General features: G+C 36.7%; 1 protein-coding gene across 3 annotated transcripts; it reads right to left on the reverse strand.

Moving 5' to 3' along the window:
- Positions 1–144: 144 nt before the first annotated feature.
- Positions 145–25,626, reverse strand: PBK (PDZ binding kinase). 3 transcript variants are annotated; one of them, XM_059176565.1, is made up of 9 exons: positions 25,456–25,626; positions 21,651–21,800; positions 19,608–19,685; positions 15,264–15,357; positions 10,576–10,718; positions 9,901–10,070; positions 8,099–8,228; positions 1,571–1,744; positions 145–1,084 (listed from the first exon to the last, which is right to left on the reverse strand). In XM_059176565.1, exons 3-9 carry the CDS (start codon positions 19,663–19,665, stop codon positions 885–887), a joined length of 969 nt encoding a protein of 322 aa, XP_059032548.1. In that variant the 5' UTR covers positions 19,666–19,685; positions 21,651–21,800; positions 25,456–25,626; the 3' UTR covers positions 145–884. The 3 variants fall into 3 exon arrangements, with proteins under 3 accessions (XP_059032548.1, XP_059032532.1, XP_059032542.1); XM_059176549.1 differs by lacking the exon at positions 21,651–21,800 and having other exon boundaries at positions 25,461–25,626; XM_059176559.1 differs by lacking the exon at positions 21,651–21,800.
- Positions 25,627–27,005: the final 1,379 nt, after the last annotated feature.

Below are 27,005 nucleotides of genomic sequence, written 5' to 3' on the forward strand. Positions count from 1 at the left end.
TAAAATGCCCCAGCGGCTGTGGCAGAGAAACTGCTGATCCAAATCACCCTTGTTTTATAGGCCACAAGAAACTCACATTCACTCACATTCATTCAATACATTTAATGATGACACTCAAATTAATTATGTATAAAATAAGACAAATTCTGGTAACTGAAGTCTCCTTTATTCTATATCATCCTATTCAAATTTTATTGTTCTTACACCGGAACTATGAAATGCTTAAGACAGATCACTAAATAAAAATAAAAAAGGAATCTCCATGCAGAAAATACATTTAATAAATTAAAGCAAAAGCGAAAGACCTGGGGAGATCCAAGAGCAAGGCAAGCCTGAACCAAAAATGCCTGTAAATACCCAAGGAGCCAGTCTTTTGAGCCTCATTCTCTCAGCTTCTGGTGACCATATTTAGTAATAAGCACATCAGCCAAAAAGGCCAGGAAAAAGTTTAATGGTTTAAAATAATAAGCAAACATGGACTTATTTTGTAGTGCGCAAAGTGCTAATCTCAATAGATCCATTAAAATAAATTTTTGGAATTAATATAAGTAATGGTCACTCAATCTAAATTGTTAGACATAGAGTGTATAGTATTGTGTTATTGCTAGTGTTTTAAATTGTACAAACAAATTCACATACTTAAGTAGCTAGTTTCTTAAACTTAATAGAAAACTTCTACAATCTCAAATGCTTACCATTGTAAACATGTTAAATATAAATAATTGTTTAAATGTTCTAAGAGCCATGGTCCTAAAGCTGGTCACTTCAAAAAGTATAGTAATTACAGCTTATCATAGTAACTATATAATGTATTACACTAAACAGAACAGTTATATACATGAGCCAACGTAAAGTAAAGCTCAGGAGTCACAAAAATGAGGGGATCACTGGACATCTATTTCCAAAGCTTCCACAATGTGTGCGGCAGAAGGGCGATCTTTAGGATCTTCGTTAGTGCATACAGAGAAGAGTTCAATTACTTTCTGATACGTTTCATCTAGTTCTTCCATATTAACAGGAGGCCTCGTCCCCAGAGCTGCATAGTATGCTTCATCATCAAAGTCACTTTCATCAAAAGTTTGATCTGCTCAAGAGGAGTTGACACAAACAAAATAACACTAAGTCATGGAAAATCTTAGCATCTGCTCAAACTCACCCTCCAAAACAATAGCTCGTCAGCTGGGAGACAGGTGGTCTCTTCCATTACCCAGCCATGGCAGAGATGAGCTACCGTCATGGTTTACAGGTCATGAACCCTTCCCTTCTTACTACATGACAGCTCTCCAATTCCGCTGGCGAGGGGAGTTTCCAAGGAAACTTTCTGCTCTGCAGGATCTTCTCAATTTATCTCCCTATTTATTGTCAATTAACATATTTCTCATTTGTAGGAGATTAAACTGAGATCGTGCCAAATTAGTCCTCATTAATATAATCCATTATCTCATGCACTAGATCAAACAACTTCCTCTTTTAAATTTTAACTTAATAGAAAGATGAAATATAATTTTATCAGCTAATCTTAGTTCAAAATGAAGAGATTGGGGTTTATAGTAAAAATATGTAGTTATACCTTCATCGTCATCATCTGGGAGATTAATGTGTGGAATAGACAAAGTCATCATTTCCCACAGAGTCAGGCCAAAGGCAAATATATCTGCCTTGTCAGTAATAATCCCATTCTCTTCCAAAGCTTCTTTGGGTTTCCAAGGCTCAGTGCCAATGTAACAGGCCTCAGGGTCAGTCACTGAAACAAGTAAAATATAAGAATGTCGGTCTTTAGGGCAAACACTAGAAATCACTAAGAAAGGCAACCAACCTAAAGAAAACTGGATAAATGTTTTAATGGTTACTAAATGTAGGTAATAAACATGAAAATACACTCAATCTCAGTAAGAATTACTTTTTCCTTATCAAATTGTAAAATATTCAAAAAGCCAGCCAGTTGGCAAGGGTGTAGAGAAACAGCATTTCTCTTAGAAGGTGGCAGGAATTGGGGTGCATGAGGGGCTGGCTCAGTCATTTAAGGATCTGACATGCCTTCAGCTCAGGCCGTGATCTCAGGGTCCAGGGATCAAGCCCCAAGTGGGGCTCCCTATTCAGCAGGGAGCTTCTTCAGATTGTCCCCCTCCTTCTGCCCCTCCCCTCTCTTAAAAAAAAAAATTAAAAAAAGAGAAGTGGCAGGAATATAGAATATAGATACCACAAAAGACCTCAAATAGCCAAAGCAATCTTGAGAAAGAAAAACAAAGCTGGAAATACCACAATTACAGATTTCAAGATATACTACAAAGCTCTAGTAATCAAAACAGTACGGTACTGGCACAAAAGTAGACACACTGAGGGACAGAACAGAGCCCAGAATGAAACCATGCTTATATGGCTAATTAATCCATGACAAAGGAAGCAATCAATATATGGTACTAGGAAAACTGGACAGCAACATGCGGAAGAATGAAACTGGACCCCTTTCTTATACAAAAACAAACTCAAAGTGGCTTAAAGACCTACATGTGAGACCTGGAATCATAAAATTCCTAAAAGAACACACAGGCAGTAATATCTTTGACATTGGCCTTAGCAACATTTTTCTAGATCTGTCTCCTCAGGCAAGGGAAACAAAAGCAAAAATAAACTACTGGGACTACACCAAAACAACATACTTTTTTTTGTACAGTGAAGGAAACCATCGACAGAACAAAAAGACAACTTACTGAATGGAAGAAGATATTTGTAAATGATATATCTAATAAGGGTAAGTATCCAAAATACATAAAGACTCATAAAACTCAACATAAAAAAACCAAACTATTAATTAAAAATGGCAAGAGAATCCAAACATTTTTCCAAAGATGACACACACCCAGCCAATGGGCACATGAAAAGATGCTCAACATCACTCATCATGGGGAAACTGCAAATCAAATTCACAAGATACCCCCTCACACCAGTCAGAATAGCTGGTATCAAAAAGACAAGACATAACAAGTGTTGGTGAGGACGTAGAGCAAAGGAACTCTCGTATACTACTGGTGGGAATGCAAACTGGTATAGTCACTGTAGAAGAGAGTATGGGGGTTCCTCAAAAAATTAAAAATAGAATTACCATATGACCAGTAATTCTACTACTGGTATTGACCCAAAGGAAATGAAAACAATAATTCAAAAAGAAAATGCCCCTCTCAGTTTACTCTAGCATTGTTTACAATAGCCAAGACCCAGAAGCAACCCAAGTGTCCATCAATAGATGAATGGATACAGAAGATGTGGCTTACACACATGTACATATATGCCTGTGTGTATACGTATGTATGTACACACATACACACACAATAGAATATCATGGAGCCATTAAAAAAAAAATGAGATCTCACCATTTCCAACAGCATGGAGGGACCCAGAGGGTATTATGTTAAGTGAACTAACTCCAAGAAAGACAAATACTATAATTTCACTTATATGTGAAATCTAAAAAACAAAACAAATGAACAAACAAAACACAGAAACAGACCTATAAATTCAGAGAACAAACTGATAGTTGCCAGTGGGAGGGAAAAGTGGGTAAAAGGGAATGGGAGGTACAGATTTCCAGTTATAGAAAGAATAAGTCATAGGGATGAAAGGCACAGCAGAGGGAATAAAGATGGTGCTGTAACAGCGCTGTATGGTGATAAGTGTAGTTATACTTGTGGTGAGCACAGCAGAACATACAGACTTGTCAAATCACTGTTGCGTACCTGAAACCAACATAATATTATGTCACCTATGCATTAATTTAAAAAATACATATAAAAACTTTAAGAAGGGGTAAGAACTGTGTCCATCCATTTTCCTCTATATTCACAGTACCTAGCACAATACCCGACTGCACTCAATACAAAAATATTTGCTAAATCAATCAACCAATCTAGAGATAACCATTGTTAAAATTTGAGCTTGTCACAGAATACCTCATGTATAATCTACATGAATATGTCTCCTATTAAAATATAAAACTTAAAAATAAGTTTTAAAGATTTAGATGTATTTTTTCCAAACTTGTCTTAATACATATATATTTAAGTGCTATTTTAGAATGTGTTCGTTTCACTTAATATATCTGGACATACCATTCCTACAAATATAAACCTATGTAATTCTAATGAAATTCTATTATGTGGTGGTACAGTAAATTAAATCATCCCTTACTGATGGACATTCACTTAAAATTCTGCAGTCTGTTCTGCTATGACACATATTTTTGTAACACAAATTAGTGCAGAAACAATGAAGTATAAAAAGATTAATTTTGTTTCCCCATTACCTGTTATTTTTAAACTTCCTCATAAAGAGAAAGCCTTTGCTCAAGAGAAGAAAAATGCCTTCTCTTAATGCACGGCTGGTCTAGCAGCTTTAAGAGCTGCTAGGCTCACTCTAACCTTAAATTGTCTCCTGAAGCTGAGAGTTCCAGTAAAGGAGCTGCCCAGATACTTCCCTCAAGCTTGCCAATATTTTTTTTTTTTCTTGAGAAAGCCAGATCAAATTTTTAAATTTTATTTTTTTATTTTGTAAAGATTTTATTTATTTGACATCACAAGTAGGCAGAGAGGCAGGCAGAGAGTGGGGGAAGCAGGTTCTCCACTGAGCAGAGAGCCCGATGCGGGACTCAATCCTAGGATTCTGAGATCATGACCTGAGCTGAAGACAGAGGCTTAACCCACTGAGCCACCCAGGTGCCCAAATTTTAATTAAAAGTATCTATTGGAAATAAATGCCCTCAAGGAAGCACAAACCCAGGTTTATGTTTACTCAGGATGGACTGAGGCTGAGGGTCAGCCAAAATTCCAAGTATTCGTATTTTTATCAGGATCGTTATTGTTTTTGTTTCTGCTTTCCTTTTAAAGCTACATGGGTTTTGATTTTCTGTCTCAATTCTATTTCCTCTATAAGCCTATGTCTCCTTTGGTTTTGCTAAGTTAATATATCAGGTCATTATTAAAAACACCTACTCTGGGGGTACCTGGGTGGCTCAGAGGGTTAAGCCTTTGACTTCAGCTCAGGTCATGATCTCAGGATCTTGGGATGGAGCCCTGCATCGGGCTCTCTGCTCAGCGGGGAGCCTGCTTCCTCCTCTCTCTCTGCCTGCCTCTCTGCCTGCTTGTGATCTCTGTCTGTCAAATAAATAAATAAAATCTTTAAAAATAAAATAAAATAAAAATACTTACTCTGAAAAAAAAATACCTACTCTGCCCAATTATTTCTTTTGGAATACGTTCTTGGGAATGAATTATAGGATCAAAGGGCATTTTGAAAGGGTTTTCTTCTTTAAAAAAATACCCCTTTCCAAATTGCCCAGTGTAGCAGTTACCTACCAGTGCTGTTCATCAAGTAGTTCATACTCTCTCCCCTCAGGACACATGGCAGGATTGCACTCTCTGGCCTGTCAAGCTCAGATGGAGCCAACTGCCTGGTCCTGGCCAGCGAGTTGTGAAAGAGGGGACTTATGTCATTTCTAATCTTGAGTATCTGTTAATGCAAGACTTTCTAGGGCAGCACTTTCCAACAGAACTTTCTGTGACAATAGAAATGCCCCATATCTGCCTTGTCCAGTATGGTAGCCAGTAACCATACATAGCTACTGAGCGCTTGCAAAGTGGATGGGTGGGCTAAGAACGGAATTGTTTAAAATGTTAAAATATTAATTTAAATAGCAAGATGTAGCTAGTATCTACTGCAGTGCACACATAGAGCCTTTTTTACCCTCCATACATACAATGATGACAATATTCCATACAATGGATGTTCAAGCACCTTAGGCCCTCAAGTGAGCATGCGTGGAATGCAGCCATCTGGACGTGCAGCCTGAAAAAGCCTTGGTTGTTGATGCCGCTGAGTTTTTGAGGGTTTGCCGCCACAGCACAACTTAGCCTAACCTGAATGGTACACCAATTGTACTTCTACATCGCGTATGAGAGTACACGTTAAAGCTATCCTATCACTCGTAGTAGCATTGAGAAATTTTTTAAAGAATTCTTCATAGTCATGGATTTTTTAAAAATTGTATCTAACTTTGGTCCTTCTTAATCCCAATATTTAGGAAATATTTACTTACAATTTTTTTCCACTTTTTTTTTTTTTTTTTACATCTTCAATCTATGAGGATGAGCGTGAGTATGGAAAACAGCTTTATTTTTCTAAAACATCCAGACATCATCATTTATTGACTCAACCACCTCTTTCCCACTAATACTAAATTGTCACTTTTATTATAACAAATTTGATATATTTGGGAATACCTGACTTTATATTTTTCTGCCTATTTTCTCATGAGTATCACTGCTTTAATTACTGTGGCTTTATAATACTTCTTAACATCTCCTTGGGAAAATTCCTACGGGTCATTCTTTCATAGAATTTTCCTGGCTCGTTTGAACATATATCAAGGATGAACTGTTAATATGTTTATGAACTGTATTACATGTTTATAAACTATGAACTTTGACACATTCTAAAATAAAATAGATCATATTGGGATAATGCAGAATTTATAGGTTTTTTAATTCATTCACTTTCTGCTTTCTGTTTTTTAGGGCTTCATTTTTTTTTCTGATGAGAGCTGAATACTCAAACTTAATTTCATAAAGATTAAATAATGAAAATGTTTTAATCTGTGTAGTGTTGACAATATCAAATAGGTTTTGGTTTGTTGTTACATTCTCCTCATTTTGTAAACATTTATGTAGGTGGAATTTGATTTCAGGTAAAGAATTATTTACAAATATTTTGAATTCCTAAAAAATGCAGGTGTTTTGTTTCTAATCGTGTCATTAATTTCTAGATTTTTAATGCTAAATGACATAATGACTGTCAACCATTAGGCCACTTATACTATTATTTTAATTTTTTTTTTCAGTGTTCCAAAATTCATTGTTTATGCACCACACCCAGAACTCCATGCAATACTTCCATTTTTTGTAATCTGAGGTTTTCTCTTATAATTTATGTTCAATTTTAATAAATACTTGGACGCATAGAGAATGACCTTATTATCTACTCAGCACTTCTACATCTTAGTTTTGTCTATTTGTTCTATTAAGAACTGAGAAAATTATGCTAAAAAAAATCTTATTTTTACTGTTTCACAATTTCTCCTTTAATATTTGAAAGTTTCAACTCTGCAGCAGTTATGTAGCCTAAAGGCTTGTAATAGGCCTACCTTCACGAATGATTACAGACATCTGTATAAAGTTGCTCTATTCATCTTGGTTTTTTCCTTCACCCTAACTCATAGATTATTTTCCCTTAGTTAGAAATTAAAGTGTGCAAAAGTTCTTAACAGCATTTGTTAATCTTATATTCATATCAAGAAGCAAATTTAAATGTTATTTATTAAATAACATGTTGAAAGCAAAGGCTTTCTTTACAAGGCTGGCTTTTGGTTCTCACCGAGATCTTAAATTCTCTGAGGATGTATTTATATTAGAGTGAAAAGAATGAGTAGAGAGACAGGCCAAGGGACAAGAAGCAGAAGGCCTTTAGTAGCACCCCACTTTCCTACTTCTACCCCGTTTCTACCAGTTTCTCCAATCTTGTCACTAAATGAATTCCTTTATAAAACCTTATTAAAAGAAAACTTTGTTTTCTAGTCTCAGATCTTTTACCACATAAAAATCCCAATCCTGGTTAGAAATAGTTCCTAAAGTCACCTTTGGTTAAAGTAGATGTTAATAAAAATGAAATAATTTACATTATGGGTGTAGTGGGGGGGCGCTGGAGGCTAAGTGGAAGAGAGGAAAGGAAGGATACTGTTTACTGTATACTTTTTATACATGGTTTTTGATTTGTGAAGTACGTAAGCTTATCTATTAAAATACATAAAAATAAGAAATTTAAAAACTGCATAAGAATAACGTTTAAAAATTCAAATATTACTGGGGCGCCTTTGTGGCTCAGTCAGGTTAAGGTTCTGCTTTCTGCTCAGGTCATGATCCCAGGGTCCTGGGACTGAGCCCCCAGGGAGTCTGCTTCGCCCTCTCCCTACTGGCTGTTTGTGCGCTCTCTCTCTCTCAAATAAATAAATAAAATCGTTTAAAAAAATAATAAAAATTCAAACACTACTTACCAGTCATATTTTCATCCAGTGGTAGAGAGACTCCTACATCACAGATTTTAATTGTTTCAAAATCACCTTTAATGACAACATTTGAAGACTTTATATCTCCATGAAGCAGTTTCTTTTCTTGGTGTAGATACTAAAATAGTGGGAAATTTAACACATCTGAGCAAACACATAAACTGATAAAAATATATATGATAACTTTCAAATACAAAAAAACAACTGAACTCCCTTCCTGAACTACATGCAGGGCGATCTGTCCATCATTTCAGATTACTCGAAGTCAGACAAGAGAACATCCCAGGTTACTCCAGTCTGCCATACTGAGCAGACATAAGGCGGCTTTGGAAATCAATGTCTGTTTATAGATAACTTTTCCTTTTCAAATGCATTTCATACTTTTACAGCAAAAGGGGATACTGTGGCTTTAAAAATATATCACAATTCTATTTGAGACTAGTAAGTTTTAGAAATGAATTTGGAATCTTCAAAATGAGGCACATTTTTCACAAACAAGTTGTCAAGATAATGCAGATAAGGGCATTAGTTACAACAAGAAGAGGAAGCAGAAATATCATCTAAGACTAAGAGTTTATTTTACACATTAACCCTTAGTAATGATACTCACCCATAATCAAAAATAATCCTGCCAAACTCTTATTTGTTCATTCATCAGCATTTGAGCAACTACTCTGTGAGCTGCTTGAAACTAGTGCAGAGACAATTTTGGTATATACTTTCGAACACCTACTGTGCTTAATTTAAATGTTGATCATAAATTGAGTATACTCAAATATATTTATAGTGAAATTTATTAATTCTACTATCCATACATAAAGTTATTTATTAAATAATTAAAATGATTAATTTAGCTTATCCTATCCATTTAAAATCAGTTTTTCTACATACATATGAAAATACGTACTTAGAAATACTACTTTTATGCAGTTTCATATTTCACAAGTCAATTTTATATGAACTCTTAACATGCAACTTTGACGTCAACACCAATACATGCTCCACTTTCCAGTCATCCAACAGTGTTCCCAAGCCGCCGTTTCTCCTGTTCAGTTACCTACCATAACAAATTCTTTTCCTTTTGTTGTATGTATTCAAAGGCACAACAATTTATCTGACAACACTAAAAGAGCTTTTTTTTTTCACTTGACTTATAGATGTATATTGATATCCAAAACTTAACATCTCACAAAGCAATCTTTAAGAGGTTTGTTTACATCCACAGAGGATTAGGTTACCCCCCCAGGAATAATTACTAAATTTGTGTTAAACTGATTAATCCTTTTAACCAAACCTAACATATGATCTCTATAAACAAAACTACCTGACTTGGATTATTTCAGGCTCTGTAAAGGCCTCAAACAATACTCTGCTCGTCAAGATAAGGAAGCCCTGCTAGCTGCAGTATGAGAGTGGATGAAGACTTTCACTTAGCACATCTACTTCTTTTGGGGAAAAAAAAAATCCCACCTTGTAATTAGGTATGTAAGATAGTTCTTTTATGTTCCACAAAAGCCATTTAAAATATAATGGCCTGCTGGGGCGACTGGGTGGCTCAGTGGATTAAGCCACTGCCTTCGGCTCAGGTCATGATCTCAGGGTCCTGGGATTGAGCCCCGCATCTGCTCAGAATCCCTGGTCAGCAGGGAGCCTGCTTCCCCCTCTCTCTCTGCCTGACTCTCTGCCTGCTTGTGATCTCTCTCTCTCTCTCTCTCTCTCTCTGTCAAATAAATAAATAAATAAAATCTTTGGGGGGGAAAAAAAACAAACAAACATAATGGCCTGCTTACCTTTAACCCTCTCGCCATGTTCAAAGCAACTTTTAAAATTACGGCTGCTGGAAAAGGATCTTGGCTGTCTTTATTTCGTTCTTCTATTAAGTCATTTAGAGACTTCTCACCTCCATATTCCATAGCAAGACAAAGACTGCCATCACTGGCTTCAGTGAAAGCACGATAACCTTAAAGAAAACAGGACATTTTCTTACAGGAATAGGAAAAAATAACAGTATTTAAGTTTTTTTACAGTGATGTGATTGGAAACTGACAAAATACAATGAAACAATTATTTATAAAGCTCGTTCAGTAGATACAATGTAAAATGACTTCAGTGTTTGCCAATAGTAACACAAATTAAAATATTTTTAAATGTTCTATGCCTCCCTAAATATAATGGTTTCACTAGTCTTATTTACATTAAAGATGAAAATAAGGAAATTATCTAAATGAAGGTCATTTTATATTCCTGAATTCTCTACAGTGCCAGCATCATAATGAGTATATCTAGTCCCATTAAATTTTAAAAATACATAAGCATCTAAAAATATAATTCTTATTTTAGAACATTCACAATAATCTGGTTCTTGCCAAACTCCATCACCACCTTCATTTTGACCCTGGTCAAGAGACTGTATAAACTGTTTCTGAATAAACACATGCACTACTTCAAGATAAATTTAAACTTACCTACAATGTTTGGATGATGGAGGTTTTTCAAAATCTTAGCTTCATCTATTAGTCTCTTTTGATACATACTTTGATAATGATCATTACATCTAGGGTTAATCTTTTTCACAGCCCAAGGAGAATGAGACAAACCTCTGGGAGATCTTAAAAAAAATAATCAAACAATGTATGGAAACAATAATAACATAATGCATTTCAAATGACTAACAAGAACATTCAGATTTTGGAAAGGGTTCAATAATAATTTGTTTAAAATTTTTTTACAAATATTTTTGACTCCTGGGACACCTGGGTGGCTCAGTCACTGAAGCATCCAACTCTTGGTTTCAGTTCAGGTTATGATCTCAGGGTCATGAGATCGAGCCCTGCATTGGCTCTGTGCTCAGTGCACTGTCTACTCAGGACTCTCTCTCCCTCTCACCCTCCCCCACCTCCATGCACGCTCTTTCTCAAATAAATAAATCTTTAAAAAAATTTTAAAATAAAGTATTTTTGATTATCAGCACCTCTGCTACATATTCTTTTTAATTGGAAGATATATAGCTCATATATCTATTAGTTACAAGAGAAGTCTGATATCCATTGCTGAAAGGGAGGGGTTAAAAAGAGATAACTAAAAGGAAAAAGATGAACATTATAAATTCTAAACTTCAAAATTATTATACTATTTTCTAATTTTTTCCATTTCAGCATGTCAGACTACCAACTACTTATCAAACATTTAACTATATGTACCAGAGGTAAGTTATAGAATGCTAAGTAATAAAGACTACATTCAAGAAGTTTAAAGAAGAGATGTATGAGAAACATTTGGCCCATATACAATTGTGCAAAGAGTAATAGACTGCTCTTCACCGACAAATATTGTGCCTCCACCATAACCGATCTGTCCAATACCTTCCACCATATACTCAAAGACACAAGCGTAAGGAGATAATAAACACAAATGAGAAAAAACATAAACTGTCTGTTTTCTAAGAAGCGTCATTTTCAGAATATTTAAGGGGAAAACAGGTGGAACAAAGTCAGGGAAAAGTTACCTGATAAAGTAGGTAGTTATTCATGGGACAACAGCAAATTAAGAAGGAAAAAGTGTATGCAGCATATGGGCAGGAAAGCTAATAAAAGAGCCTCGAAAGTTAGAGATAAAACATTTTACCATAAGAAGATAAAACAGACTAAACAAAGAATCTGGAATCCACTGTTTTTTACTAACTCATGAACATGGCTCCATGATTGCAGGATCTTTTTTTTTTAAATCAAAAAACATGCACTCGGGGACGCCTGGGTGGCTCAGTTGGTTAAGCAGCTGCCTTCGGCTCAGGTCATGATCCCAGCGTCCTGGGATCGAGTCCCACATCGGGCTCCTTGCTCCACAGGGAGCCTGCTTCTCCCTCTGACTCTGCCTGCCACTCTGTCTGCCTGTGCTCACTCTTGCTCTCTCTCTCTGACAAATAAATAAATAAAATCTTTTAAAAAAAACAAAAAAAAAACATGCACTCAAAGGATGACTAGATTTCTTAATTCACATCCATCTATCTATCATAAGTCTATCCAAAGTATTCTTAAACCTCCAGTTTTAGATAACAATAGCATTTAAGGATGACCTCTTCCATGTGATTTTATTATGAAAAATATATTTTTCAAATTTCAAAGTGTACCCCTCAGCTTCTGAAGATTTAGAATTCAGTGAACAAATCCATCTTCACCTTTTCCACAACATATCTGAATCTACCGAACATCAAGAACATATTTACGGGGGCGCCTGGGTGGCTCAGTGGGTTAGGCCTCTGCCTTCTGCTCAGGTCATGATCTCAGGGTCCTGGGATTGAGCCCCGCATCGGGCTCTCTGCTCAGTGGGGAGCCTGCCTTCCTCCCTCTCTCTCTGCCTACTTCTGATCTCTGTCTGTTAAATAAATAAATAAAATCTTAAAAAAAAAAAAAGAACATATTTACGAAATCTGAATAAAATATTTTGCCAAGCTAAAAATTGATTCATTGAAAAGACAAAACAGGCAGAGTTTTAAAATGAGATTGCACAAGGGAAAAAATGAGACCCAAATAATATTGCCAACAAAAATAGAGACATAACCACAGATTTCTCAGAGATAAAAATTATAAGTGAATAAATACTAAAACTTTTACCCCAATAATTTAAAGGACAAAATGGACAAATTCTTAGAAAAATCTAAGAAACCTGACAAAAGAGAAAATGTAATCAAGAGTTTAAAATATTCCCATAAAAAATACCAAGCCTAAATAATTTTACAGGTCAGTTTACTAAACTTTCAAGGAACCTATCATTCCATCTTACACAAATTGTTCCAGGGAATAGAAAGAAAAGGGGCTATGAATCTAGCAGAACCTTAATAAATCAAATAAGGACAACAGAAAAAGAAAAATCACAAACCAATTTTAGACATAAAAATCTTAAATAGCAAAATGAATTCATCAGGTTTATTAAAAAATAATAATGTGTCACAACTAAGTTAATCTAGGAATCTAAATTTGATTTAACATAAAAAATAGACTTCTTGGTTAAAAATATAGATTTCTAGCTTATACATACACAATTAATTACGATCTGTCCCAAGCCCCATTAAAATAAGAGAAAATGGGTATTTTAAGACCTATACCCAATGAGAGGGATAGAAATAATGAAAAGGAGACAACAACATACTTTCGGAAGCTTAGGAGAGCATGGGGAAGCCCATGAAAGTAACAGACTAAACAGGCCTACTGACCTTCCTGAAAGTCACTTAAAAAGCAGGTGAATTTCTAGACACACCCTCCCCAATTCTGCATCAGCTGTCCAGCTATTCCCCCAGCTTCTGAACACTTGGAGACCCACTTTGGAAGGGTTAAAGCAGAGAACTTTAGCCTGAGGTTTACTGCCATAGTTGAGAACTCGTGAAGCACACGGGAAGAGTAATCCATGACCATATGCATATTAAATGCTGAATGTGTTTTCACATGTGTTATACCGGTTTATTAACATCCAGACCAGGATGGAGAGCACTTATAGCACCCTCAAAAGACTTAGGATGCCAACTGAAAATGCAAAATGTTAAGATAATTAATAAAAACAAAACAGACAAAAATGAAAAAATAGAAGTATCAGAAGATGAAGTTGTTGGAGAAAGCTCCCAGAAATCAGAGCAAAAAGAAAATGAGCCCCGCACCCAAAAAAGAATAATAGGAATTCCAGATAGAGAGGAGAATAATGGGGATGAAAATTATCAACAAAGTAATTTAAAAAATAATTTCCAAAGATTTAAAAGTAAGAATTTTCAGATTCCAGAAGGCCCACACCCATGTATCTCATTGTGAAATTTCAGAACATGGTGACAAACAGAAGATCATACGAGGTTCCAGGACAGTGGGAGGGACAAATAACCTAAACCAGATTACATAAAAAGCAGCAGCAATCAGAAAGGCTTCAGAAATCTCAATAGTAACACTACAGGCTAGTAAACAATGGAACAATGACCTCAAAATTCTAGAGGAAAATTATTTCGAAATAAGAATTCTGACTCAGAAGAACAAAAAGGCCCATTCAAGAATGAGAGTAAAATGAAAACATATTCATAAATGCAGATTTGCAAAAAAGTTATTTCCTGTACGTCTTTCAATGGGGAGCTACTACGTGCCCTCAGTCAAAATAAAATATAAACCAAGAAGATACAGAAAAACAGAGAGCCCAATTCACCAGAGAAGTGAAGGAAATCTCTACCAGTTAAAAAAAAAAATCCCGGGTGCACAGGGCTATGTTAGGAGGAGTGGTAGGTCAGTAGGTGACTAATATTGTCAGTATCAACAATGTGAAGTTTTCTAATTAAGTCTTGCCTACAGTAGAACTTTGTTGGTAACACACATTTTACATTTAAGGATATTATTTTAAAGGGAGGGAAAAATAAGACTAGCCATAAATCTGTGAGAATTTTTTCTTTCAAAATAACAAGCTTTTAGGCACTAAAAAAATGAAGGTCTAAAAAACAAATAGCACAAGAACACACGAAGGGGGTGTTTAAACTACAAATATTCAAGAATAGCCATTTAGTAAAATAATTGCTATGCTAGTCTCAATTCATTACCTTTTTTATTGAAGAAAGCATTTCTATTTGGAAACAATATAAACCTAGATAAAGCTAACAATATGCTGGTAGTCAGCCTGATTCCAAGAACGCAATGAGGAATATATATTGACTTAAGTTATTTGCCACTTAATAAATAAAAGTACAGAGTAATGGATATAAGAAACAACTTTAAAAAAATGTTTATTGACACCTATAATTTCACTCTTCTTTTAACACAATTTTCCTACTTTAAAATCAAGCGTATACCCTTTTTTTTAAGGTTTTAATTTATTTATTTAATAGAGAAAGAGATTGTGTGTGTGTGAGCAAGAGAGCACAAGCAGAGGGAGCAGCAGAGAGGGAGAAGCAGACTCCTCACTGAGCAAATTCCTTCTCCTTTAATAATCTATCAGTAGGAAGGTAAGAGAAAAGTTAACCAGGCAAAACTCTGGCAAAGTTATAAAAGGCTTCTAAGACAGGAATATAGCAGTCAGATAAGACCAGGAACATATCTGAGATCAAAATATTTGAATTTTCATCTTCCTTTTTGTCTTCAATTACAGGGCAACTAGGGTTCCATGTGAAAAGTTTAATGTGGAATGTTATACTCACCTTTTCATAAGGTAGACGTTTACCCCAGTGCCAAAGCCAAGCTTCTGCATAAATGGAGAGGCAGGAATATTTATACATGGAGTTGAACATAATGCTAAATGTCAGAAAGAGAAATAAAAAAATATAAAATGAGTATTTGAAAAGACCTCAACTAAAGCATAAATTGGCATAGTCTTCTAGAGAGCAATTTGATACTAACTACCTTAATTTTAAGTGGAAACCCTTTGACCAAATCTACTTTTGAGGCCCTGTCTTACAATAACACCGAAGCACGGGTCAGCAAACAGCCTATTTTCGTTTGGCTCACAAGCTAAGATTTGTTCTTAGATTATAAAAGTGTTGTTAAAAAACAAATAATAATAATCCACAGAGTCCCTATGTGGCCCACAAAGCCTAAACTATTACTGTATGTTGTTTGCCAACTGTGTACTACAGCATGTGTGCAGACATCATACACACACATGCATGCACACATATGTATTTGAATATTGGCATTTGATTTTGTGACTGCAAAAAAACAAAAGCCTAAGTAGGCATCATTAGAGTCATAATTACACTCTATCTGTATTGCAGAGCTTTATGTAGTCATTAAAGAAGATGATATTGAGGAGTTCTACTTTTGTTCATGGAACAAATGAACAGCCTTCTTGCCATGAATAACTAAAACACTTGACAAAATGTAAGTTTTCAGACATTTGACGACAGGCAGAGCAGGGTTGTGAACTCTGAGTGAAGAGAAACAATGATGTGAGTCCTATCATAGCCCTAACTTGCTGTTTTAAGGCAGTTTCTGGGCTGCAGTGCAAAGAAACACAGCCCAGAAGTCTTGTCAAACTCAGGAGACAGAGATCAGAAGTCCAAGAGACCTAAGTAGCTAGAATTTGTGGAGTAGAGAACTATAGGGAGCCACAAAAGGAGAGAAAAAGCTCCAGAGACCTGAAAGAGGTCTCCCTCTTTTCAGTGTTGGTTATAAGCACATCCAATGGATAGACCCCCAGACCCACCCCCTGCCAAATCAGGGAAGACACCAAGTGTAAACAGTAGACTAAACAGCTGTCAGAGAGCACACGGGTCCAGGAATGGTTCAGTTACCAACAGCCAGGGTGTGGTAACTCAGTTAATACCCAGGGCATTGAATTAAGTCCTCTAAACAGTCCAGCTAAATTGTAACCCAAGGAAAAGGTTTACAATAAAGCTTAAAAGCAAACCTCAAAAAAAAACAAGCTAATGTGCAGGTAATGTTAACTGGACCATCACAAAACCACACAGTCCTCCAAGGAATAACGAAATCTAGCACTCGACAATGTAAAATATCCAGCAGCCAATAAAAGAACCACCAGGCATGAAAGAAGAAATATGACCCACACCAGGAGAAAAATAAACCAATGGCAATATACCATAAAATGACAGTGATGTAGAATTAGGAGGTAAGAACCTTAAAATAGAAATCTTAAAAATATGCTCAATAATGTAAAGGAAAATGTGAGTGTAACAATAAAAAAAAGATGTAAAAAAGCTTCTAATGGAACTACAAGAAATAAAAAAGACAATGGATAAGAATTAGAGCATCTAGAGATACTGTTAGAGAAGCATCTAGAGAAGAAGGTAACTAAATTTTAAGACAAAGCAACAAAAACTACCAAAAATGAAGTACAGAAAAAAAATATAAAAAAAAAACAAAGAAATAATCAGCAAACTTTGGGACAATGGCAAAATAGTAGATTTGATCCAACCACAGAGAATTACATTAAAGGCTGTCTAAATACTGTTGTCCAGTAGAATTTTCTGTCATGATGGAAATGTTCTATATCTGTGTTGTCCAGTATGGTAGCCACTGGCCACATGTAGTTACTGAGCACTTGAAAAGTAGCTAGTACAACTAAGGAACTAATTTTGTAATTTTATTTTAAAATTCATTTGAACCTAAATTTAAATCACCACATGTGGCTAATGACTGAACAGTCCAATTAAAGGCAGAAATTGTCAGAATGGATAAAAACAAAACAAGACATAATTATCTGCTATCTATTATAAACTCACTTTAAATATAAAAACATAGATGAGTTAAAAGTAAAAAGTTGGAAAACATCCTATTCAAACAGTAATCAAAATAAAGCTGGACTGGTTTTATCACATAAAAGTGAACACATATCACATAAAATGAACTTCAAAGAGTACAACACTGGATAAAGACATTTCATAATAGTAAAGTGGTAAATCATCAAAAGAAATAACCATCCTAAATGTAAAAGTATCTAATAACAAGCTCCAAAATATATAAACAATCACTGTAGCACTCAAAGGAAAAAGTAGGTAAATCCACAATTGTGGTTGGAGATACCTCTCTCAAAAACAGAATAAGTAAAATTGGTAGAGATACAGAAGACCTGAACAAAACAACTTAAGACAATCAACTTGACCTAATTGATAGTCATGGAACACTGTACCCCTACGCAGCAGAAAGCATGACCTTTTCTCTCTTTTTTTTTTTATTTGACAGAGATCACAAGTAGGCAGGGGGCAGGGGGAAGCAGGTTCCCTGCCGAGCAGAGAGCCCGATGTGGGGACCAACCCCAGGACCCCAAGATCACGACCCGAGCCAAAGGCAGAGGCTCAACCCACTGAGCCACCCAGGCACCCCAGCATGACTTTTCAAGTGCCTGAAGTGTTCACCAAAATAAATAAACCTCAAGACAAGAAAGAAAATGTAAAATACCAGTATCAAACATGAAAAAGGAGATATCACTACAGATCCAACTGACATTAGAAGGGTCATAAGGTAATAAAGAGAATATCAAAGATAACATTTTGCCAGTATATTTGACAATTTTAAAGTGAAAAACTTTATTGAAAAACACTAGCAAAGTTTATACAAGAAGAAATAGATAATTTGAAGATCCCTATGCCCTTGTAAAGTCACTGTTAAAATCTTCCTTCTGAGAAAACTTCAGGCCACATACATGGCTTTACTATCAGCAGAAGAGGAAAAACCAGTTAAGGAAAAAAAAAATTATCAACTCCACATATACTTTCCAAGGAAAGAGAAGGAAACACTCCCTATCATACTTTATGAATATAAAATATGCTAATATCAAAACCAGAAAGACATTCCAAAAAAAAAAAAAAGACTATACAGTCCAATATCCCTTATGAACACAGAAAATATTAGCATACCGAATCAAACAATACATAAAATACACCAGGAGCAAACTGACTTTACCCCAGGAATGAAAGGTTGGTTTAACATTTGAAAATTAACATAAGTTACATTTAAAGACTAAAACAAGCAAACTATCTCAATGGATTCTGAAAAAGCTCTTGACAAAGTTCAACATCCATTCATAATAACCTTCAACCTGATGAAGGCTAATAAAAGGAAATCCCTCTCCCTGATAAAGGATAACTGAGGACACCTGGGTGGCTTAGTGGGTTAAGCCTCTGCCTTCTGTGCAGGTCATGATCTCAGGGTCCTGGGCTCGAGTCCCGCACTGGGAGCCTGCTTCCACCCTTCCCCACTGCCTGCCTCTTTGCCTACTTGTAATCTCTCTCTCTCTGTGTCAAATAAATAAATAAAATCTTAAAAAAAAAAAAAAAAGATAACTGAAAAACCTACATCTAACATAAAACTTCACTAGGAACAAGGGAGGTATGTCTAATTCACACCTCTTCTATTAAAAAATATACTAGAGCCAATGAAATAGGGAAAGAAAAAAAGAAACTAACACAGACTGGTTAAAAAAAAAAAGTAACACTATCTTCATATATTCATCTACAACAGTACCAACTATGTATGTAATAGCCTAAGAAACCCATAAAAAGCTAATAGAAGAAGTGACAGCACAGTTGCAGGACACAAAGTCAGTACACAAAAATCTACATACTAGAAATGAACAAGATAAGATTTTCTCCTAAATTATCTTCCAGAAAATGTATAATTTTAATCATTTTTGTATGATTAAAGTGGAGATCAATTTGCATATGAATATCCAACAGCTTTTTGTTGTTGTTGTTGAAAAGATTACCCTTTATTCACTGAATTGCCTTAGAAATTCTTCCCCCACAAGAGCACTGCATGTACCAGAAGGGGAAAGCTAAAGTACTTCATTCTAAATCGGTTAGAATATCAATAAAATTATCCACTAGATGGCCAAACCCTGGCCTACAAAACAAGTCTTATTAAAATCAACATTCCAAAGAGGACTTACGCTAAAATTGTATGTGTATGATAAATAATAATTAAAGGATCAAACTCTAATAATGATAAATAATAATTAAAGGATCAAACTCTAATAATGCTAAGACATTTCTATAGCAATAACAATGAAAAAAGATTTTATATCTCACCAGATTTCTTTTTTTCAGATACTTTGCTTGGTGTCTTGAAATTATTGATTTCTTCCATTGTAATAAACACTTTAGGTCCTATGATGAAAACAAATTGAAAATTACACTGCAGTTATACAGATTACAACTCTTATTCATGAAGGAAAAAAACCCTTTAACACTGTAACTCATTTTATCATATAAACATAAAATCTGAGAACTGAAAAAAACCATGACAAATATTTAGTCCAATTTTATTTACAATGAGAACACTGAGACCTAGAGAAGTAGAACTATTTACCCAATGTCATACTATTAATTATTAGGTTTTTATGCTTGTGTGTTATTAAAAAGTAATATACACACTAGGGGAAAAAAAGTTATATATGAACTTGGTTAAAAAATAAAAATCACCTAGTACATAAAGTTTCCCTCTCACTTCCCGGGGGTCATTGTTAACAGGTCTTTCATACATTTTAGAGAAACCATCTGTGCAAGCAGCATTTATTCAGAACAGCCAAAAAGAAGAAGCAGAAGTATTCATCAGATGATGAATAAACAAAATAAGGCATACAATATACACAACAGAATATTATTCAGTAATAAGGAGGAGTCCTGATATATACTACAGTATGAATGAACCTTAAAAAGATTATGCTAAGTGAAAGAAGCCGGACACAAGAGGCCACATATATGATTCCATTTGCAGAAGATGTCCACAATAAACAAATCCACAGACAGAAAACAGATTAGTAGTTGACAGGAGCGGGGGAGAAGGGAGAACACAGAGTGACTCCTGGTGGGTGTGGGGTTTCTTTTTGTGATGATAAAAGTGTTCTAAAATTGGGTAGTGATTTAATATACTTAATTCAGACTATTCCTAAACTTGCTGCATCATATATTTTCAGAGAGTAAGTTTAATAATATGTGAATTATATATCTCAAAAAGTTATATAAAAATTATCTATCAACAAAAAATATACATACTGTGTATACAAGCAAGTTAATCCAAGCTTTTTATTTCTTCTGTAATACGTCTGTTAAAGAATCCTTTTTTATAAAAATTTTAAATATTACTTTTTCTTTATTAAAAATAGTTTGGTTCATATTAGATTTATTGTAAAGCAAACTGTCACTACATGTCTATAAGATTGTTTGGTTTGCCTATTAAAAAAATTGGGAGGCAGATTAAGGGTTTGTATCCAAAATATATAAAGAACATAAAAAAATCCAATTAAAAAATGAGAAGACTTGAATAGACATTTTTCCAAAGACATAACAGATGACCAAGAGGCACATGAAAAGATGCTCAACATCACCCCATCAGGGAAATGCAAATCAAAATCACAGTGAGACATCACCTCACACCTGTCAGAATGGCCAAAATCAAAACCACAAGAAACAACATGTGTTGGTGAAGATGTGGAGAAAAAGGAACTCTCATGCACTGTTGAGGAGAATGCAAATTGGTGCAGCCACTGTGGAAGACAGTATGGAGGTTCCTCAAAAAAACTGAAAACAGAACTATTCTATCTTCCAGTAATCTCACTACTTGGTATTTGCACAAAGAATACCAAACACTGGGTGCCTGGGTGGCTCAGTGGGTTAAAGCCTATGCCTTCAGCTCAGGTCATGATCCCAGGGCCCTGGGATCGAGCCCCACATCGGGCTCTCTGCTCAGCAGGGAGCCTGCTTCCCCCTCTCTGTCTCTGCCTGCCTCTCTGCCTACTTGTGACCTCTGTCTTTCAAATAAATATATAAATCTTTAAAAAAAAAAAAAAAAAAGAATACCAAACACTAATTCAGAGGGATATATGCACACAAATGTTTACTGCAGCATTATTTATAATAGCCAAATTATGGAAGCAGCCCAAGTGTCCATCAGTAGATGAATGGATAAAGAAGATGTGGTACAAATATGTAGTGGAATATTACTCAGTCATAAAAAATGAAACCTTGTTGTTTGCAACAACATGGATGGATCTAGAGAGTATAATGCTAAGTGAAGAAAAATACCATATGATGTCACTCATATGTGGAATTTAAAAAACAAAACAGGGGCACCTGGGTGGCTCAGTGGGTTAAGCCACTGTCTTCTGCTCAGGTCATGATCTCAGGGTCCTGGGATCGAGCCCCACATCCGGGCTCTCTGCTCAGTGGGGAGCCTGCTTCCTCCTCTCTCTGCCTTCCTCTCTGCCTGCTTATGATCTCTGTCTGTCAAATAAATAAATAAAATCTTTAAAAAAAAACAAAAACAAAAACAAACTGGAGGTGGTGAAACAAAGACAAACCAAAAAACAGACTCTTAACTACAGAGAACAAACTAATGGTTACCAGAGAGGAAGGGATGAGATAGGTGGAATAGGTGAAGGGGATTAAGAGTACACTTATGATGAGCACTGAGTAATACACAGAACTGTTGAATCACTATATTGTACACCTGAAATGAATATAACACTGCATGCAAATGACACTGGAATTTAAAAAATAATAATAAAATAAAATAAAAATTGGCAGGTAGAGAGAACATATGTTTAAATTTTGAATAGAGCTCTTAATAAATAGTATTTTTAAAAACTCTGCCAAGAAAAATCACCTCAAAGGCCTACCTTTAATTGTCTATTAATGAGAAGTTTTTTTTTTTTTTAATTAGTTACAATCACCACTGTTTTCAGATTTGCCTGAATTTTGAACACCAAAGATCTCCTCTTCGTGCAAAAATACCCTAATTTTATCAAGCGAAACATTTGACTAAAAGGAAGGAACACATTTTTCAGGACATTTGAGGTCTTTCAGGAAGGATAAACCATTTTAACAGCGGGGGTTGGAGGAGCTACTTCCACTTGGGAAATAATTTCCCCATATGGTTCTGATTGCCCTTCTTCCATCTTCATTCATTTGCCCTCAAAAGAAGTTGTGAAGGAGCACTCAATGAGCTTCTAAGATTCCTATGTACCTATGAGAAGCCATTCTTCATTCACTCAGTCAACACACAAACTTATTGAACATGTATTATGCACCAGGCACTGTTCTAGGCACCGGAGACCCAACAGTGAACAAGACCCAAACAAACAAGACAAATACAGAAGATAATGGTATAGGGGCTGGGGAAATATACAGCAGTGAGGTGAGACAGGAGCTCCTTTGAAGGAGCTTGAAATTTGAACTGGGGTGGTCAAGGGAGGTCTCCTCGAGATGTTGTTTAAAAGAAGTAAGGGAGCTAGTCCATGCAAATATCTAGGGGAAATCTGCAGGACAAAAGTAGTAAATACAAAGGCCCTGAGGCTGAAAGTATTCAAGGGAAAGCTAAGAGGGCAGGGCTAGCAAAAGGGAGAAAGAAATGAAGTCAAAGAGATTGGGCACCAATGAGAGCAAACCAAGTGCGGCACTGAAGGCACAAAGACCTCATCTTTTCTTCATAGAACATCCGTCACAGTAAGGATTTCAGCTCTTGCTGAGAAAGAGGAAGATATTGGAGGGTTTTACAAGGAAGAATGATATACTCCATGTTGTGTTTCGACAGGATCCCTCCCGCTTGTGTTTATTAACAGAAGGGGAACAAGGACAGACACAACATTGCAGTAATCCAGGAGAGATATGGTGGTTTGGATCAGGATGGTAGCAGTAAAGAGATGGTGAGAAATGGTTGGGTTCTAGACGTATTATGAATCTGGAACCAAGAAGAATTCCTAATGTTTGGATTTTTGTTAGGAATGAGAGAAAAGTCAAAGACAGCTCCAAGTTTTCAGACTGAGCAACTGAAAGAATAGAGGTACCATTACTCAGATCAGGAAGTCATTTTTTTTCTTTAAACTTTTTTTTTTTTTAAAGATTTTATTTATCTATTTGACAGAGAGATAGAGAGCATAAGTAGGCAGAGCAGCAGGCAGAGGCAGAGGGAGAAGCAGGATCTCCGCTGAGAGGGAGCCTGATGAAGGGCTCAATCCCAGGACCCTGAGATCATTACCTGAGCTAAAGGCAGCCGCTTAACCAACTGAGCCACCCAGATGCCCCAGGAAGTCAATTTTGAATACCTGATTAGACACCTGAATAAAAACGTGAAATAGGCAGCTGGATAAAGGTCTGGAATCCAATCTGAAGGTATAAATTTGTGGCATATCAGTATATACATATGGTATTAAAGCCAAGAGACTGGTTAAGATCATCTAAGGAGTAAGTGAAGATAGGAAACACAGAACTCTGAGGAATCTCAACATGAGACATGAAGAAAAGAGTAAACTGACAAGGAGCCAGAAAACTAGGATGCCAAAAAATCCCACAAAGTGAGGTATCCTGGAAATTTTACTTCCTTTTAAGTCTCATTGCCCTTTCCCTCAGCTTAAAGAAGATCTGATCCTCAGAAGCAATATAAAATCTTCCTCCAGCTAAAAACATCTAAGTTTAAACAAGGCTTTTAATATTACATTCTAGAACACTCGAGGACTCAGTCCCGCTTCCCACTACAGCCTACTTGCACCTAAAAACACTACGCCCTCTCCATCTCACGGTTGTCTGAGCACCTTCTGTTATGGCAAAATAGTTCAGGCCTCAGGCAACTGAAAGATGGTTTCTAGCCACTAGTCCAAACTCACAGATTTGATATATGTAATCTATATACATGTAGATCTATCTCTTTCTCTATATATAAATTGCTAAATAACCACAGTGTTCTGAATCACAAGGTTTTTACAAAGGTAGCAGCATTAAATTGTGAATATCTTACATGACGATACATTAGAAATGAAAGTATTATGACTGTGGGCAAAATTTCATTCTCTATGGAGTATTTAGGAGATTTTTTTAAATCAAGTACTGTTTAAGAAGCAATATTTAAGAATTAACAGAGCTCAGCAAGTTAATCAAAAGATCTATTGGATCAGATGTCAATAACTTTGGTATGTGAAGCCACTGTAGGACTAAACACATGGACACTAGTGGGCAGAACTGAAGTGTATAGACAGGCAACAACAACGAAAAAAAAAAAAAAGAAACAAAGAAAAAAGAAAAAGCATAAATACAGAATTGGTAACGATAATGAAAAAAGGAAATAGAGGGGGAACGAAGCCTGAAAAAGAAAGGCAAAGTTCTGATCGGATTATTTCTAAGGTTCTGCACGCTTTACATCCCAGGGCTTCCTGGAGGTAGAAGCACAAACCGTTTACCCACCCCGTCTGCTCCCTCCCACCCCCCATCCAGGAGCTTCCAGAAGGCTAGTAGTTAAAATCCTTCTTCCACTAGCTCAGTCACCTCACCTGAAAACTGGAAGCAACATTAGACGTGAAGTTCAAAGAAAGGAAGCGTGCTTTCTCAAGAACCCTCTTTTTCAAGCCCTACCCTCTCTGTTTCCACCAGAAATCCCTCACCAATTCCAGCCGCCCCTAAGAGCTGGAACTGAGATTCACTGGGCGGCGGTAAGAAACCAGCGTTCCCACCAAGCGCAAGCCTGTGTTCGGATCTGGTGCATCTAAGAGGTCCCTAAACCCTGGGGTCTCGCCTGGAGCAGAGACCCGGGCCTCTCGGCGTCTGTCTGTGAAACCAACCGTAAAATAAGGGCAACCCGCTAGATCCTTGGTCTTGTCCTACCGATCTTCCATAAACAGTATAGACTGCTTTAGGCTTTACTTCGAGGAAAGGGCAATTTCTTTCTTGAAATCCCCACCCTACCCTGCGATTCAGATGCACACGCGGGTTTGGGTCGAAAACACTTTTCCTAAGGGAATTCCCCGTTGAACGCCACATTCCCAACGTCACCTTTCCCTCTGGGTCCCGAGCTGTCACCAAGCAAACACAGAGACCGCGGCTCCGGGGGGTGCGGGGGCTCTGCCCCAAGCCCGGCCCACGCGCGGTTAGGGGGTCCACCAAAGCCCACCTTACCGCAACCGCGCCGGGGTGGAGCGGTCCAGGCTAAGGCTGTCTTGAAAACGGATCCCGAGTGGCCCTCAGCACAACCGCGGGCTGCCTCAGGGCCAGCCACCCGCCGACACGAGCACTCCGTAACAGTCGTTGGGACGGGACCCTCCCCGCTTTCAAAACCGCGCGCGCCGCCCTTGCACGGCGGCGAACTACGGGGCGGCACGAAGGACATAACAAACCGTATTCGTCTTTCTCGGCATTCCTCCTCCCCCCCGCCCCCCGCTGGCTTTTCCTATCTCAGCCATTCCATCTTACTATCAAATGCCGACGCCTTGAAGACAAACGAAAGAAAGAAAAGACAAACTGATTTTTACACATCCTGTCAGCCATTCAGAGGGACAACTTCGGTTAAAAAGAGTTCTATCTTAAGGCCGAAATTCTTCCCCAATTACGAACCCCGTTCTTAAAATGTGTAATGATGATTATATAAATTTTATTAGAGATTGATTTGGCCTTGACACACTCTAAAAACGCATTAATCTAGAGTAACAATCATTTTTGGCTACGAAGACAAACATACTTTGAAATTTTGCTAACTCTTGCGATTACCACATTCAATTTGTTCATCTCTTTCTAGAGCATCATTGGGAGGGCACTACCATTGGCGAAGTGTGTGTTGACTGTCCACTGCATGGTATGGACTATAGTAGTTATACAAGAGGCACAAAGATGATCAAGTCATAGAATGACCTGCTCAGGAGGAGCTTGGACTCTATGGGGTGGGAGAAGGGGAGGGTGAGGAAATGCCCTAAGAAAACACACACACGCATATGCACACAATATAATACAAAAAAAGACTATTTTGTAGGTTATTATGATCATAAACCCCATCTTTCTTTTTTTTTAATTTAAAATCAATTAATTAACATGTAGTGTATTATTAGTTTCAGAGGTGGAGTTTAGCGATTCATCAGTTGCATAAGACACGCGGTGCTCATTCCATCATGTGCCCTCCTTAATGCCTATCACCCAGTTATTCTATCCCTCACCCACCTCCCCTCCAGCAACCCTCATTTTATAAACTCCATTTTTCAAATGAGGACTCTATGGTACAGAAAGGGTCATTTACCTAAAGTCACAGAGCTAGTAAGCGGTAGGATCAGAATTTGAACCCATGTTGAGCTTAGACTTCCTCTTTAACAAATGTACTCAAAATCTCTTCCAACACATACACATGCATACACACTGAGACACACACACACCCACCCCTCCACCTCCAGCGCCTTCTCATTTGGGCATCCTCTCCTAAACATAGATGATCTCATTGAACCTTCCCTCTATTTGAGTGCTTTTTCTGTGGAGGTATAATATAAACCTCATCACCTTTTTAAAAAATCTATAATTTTCTTTTTGGGGGCATAAGGATTTATTTATTTATTTATTTGAGAGAGAGAGAATGGGGGTTAAGGGCAGATGAAGAGGGAGAGAGAATCCCAAGAAGACTTCCGATGAGCAAAGAGCCCAACGTGGGGCTTGATCTCACAACCCTGAAATCATGACCTGAAG

This window comes from Mustela lutreola, chromosome 1 (genome assembly GCF_030435805.1).
Source record: "Mustela lutreola isolate mMusLut2 chromosome 1, mMusLut2.pri, whole genome shotgun sequence".
NCBI lineage: Eukaryota > Metazoa > Chordata > Mammalia > Carnivora > Mustelidae > Mustela > Mustela lutreola.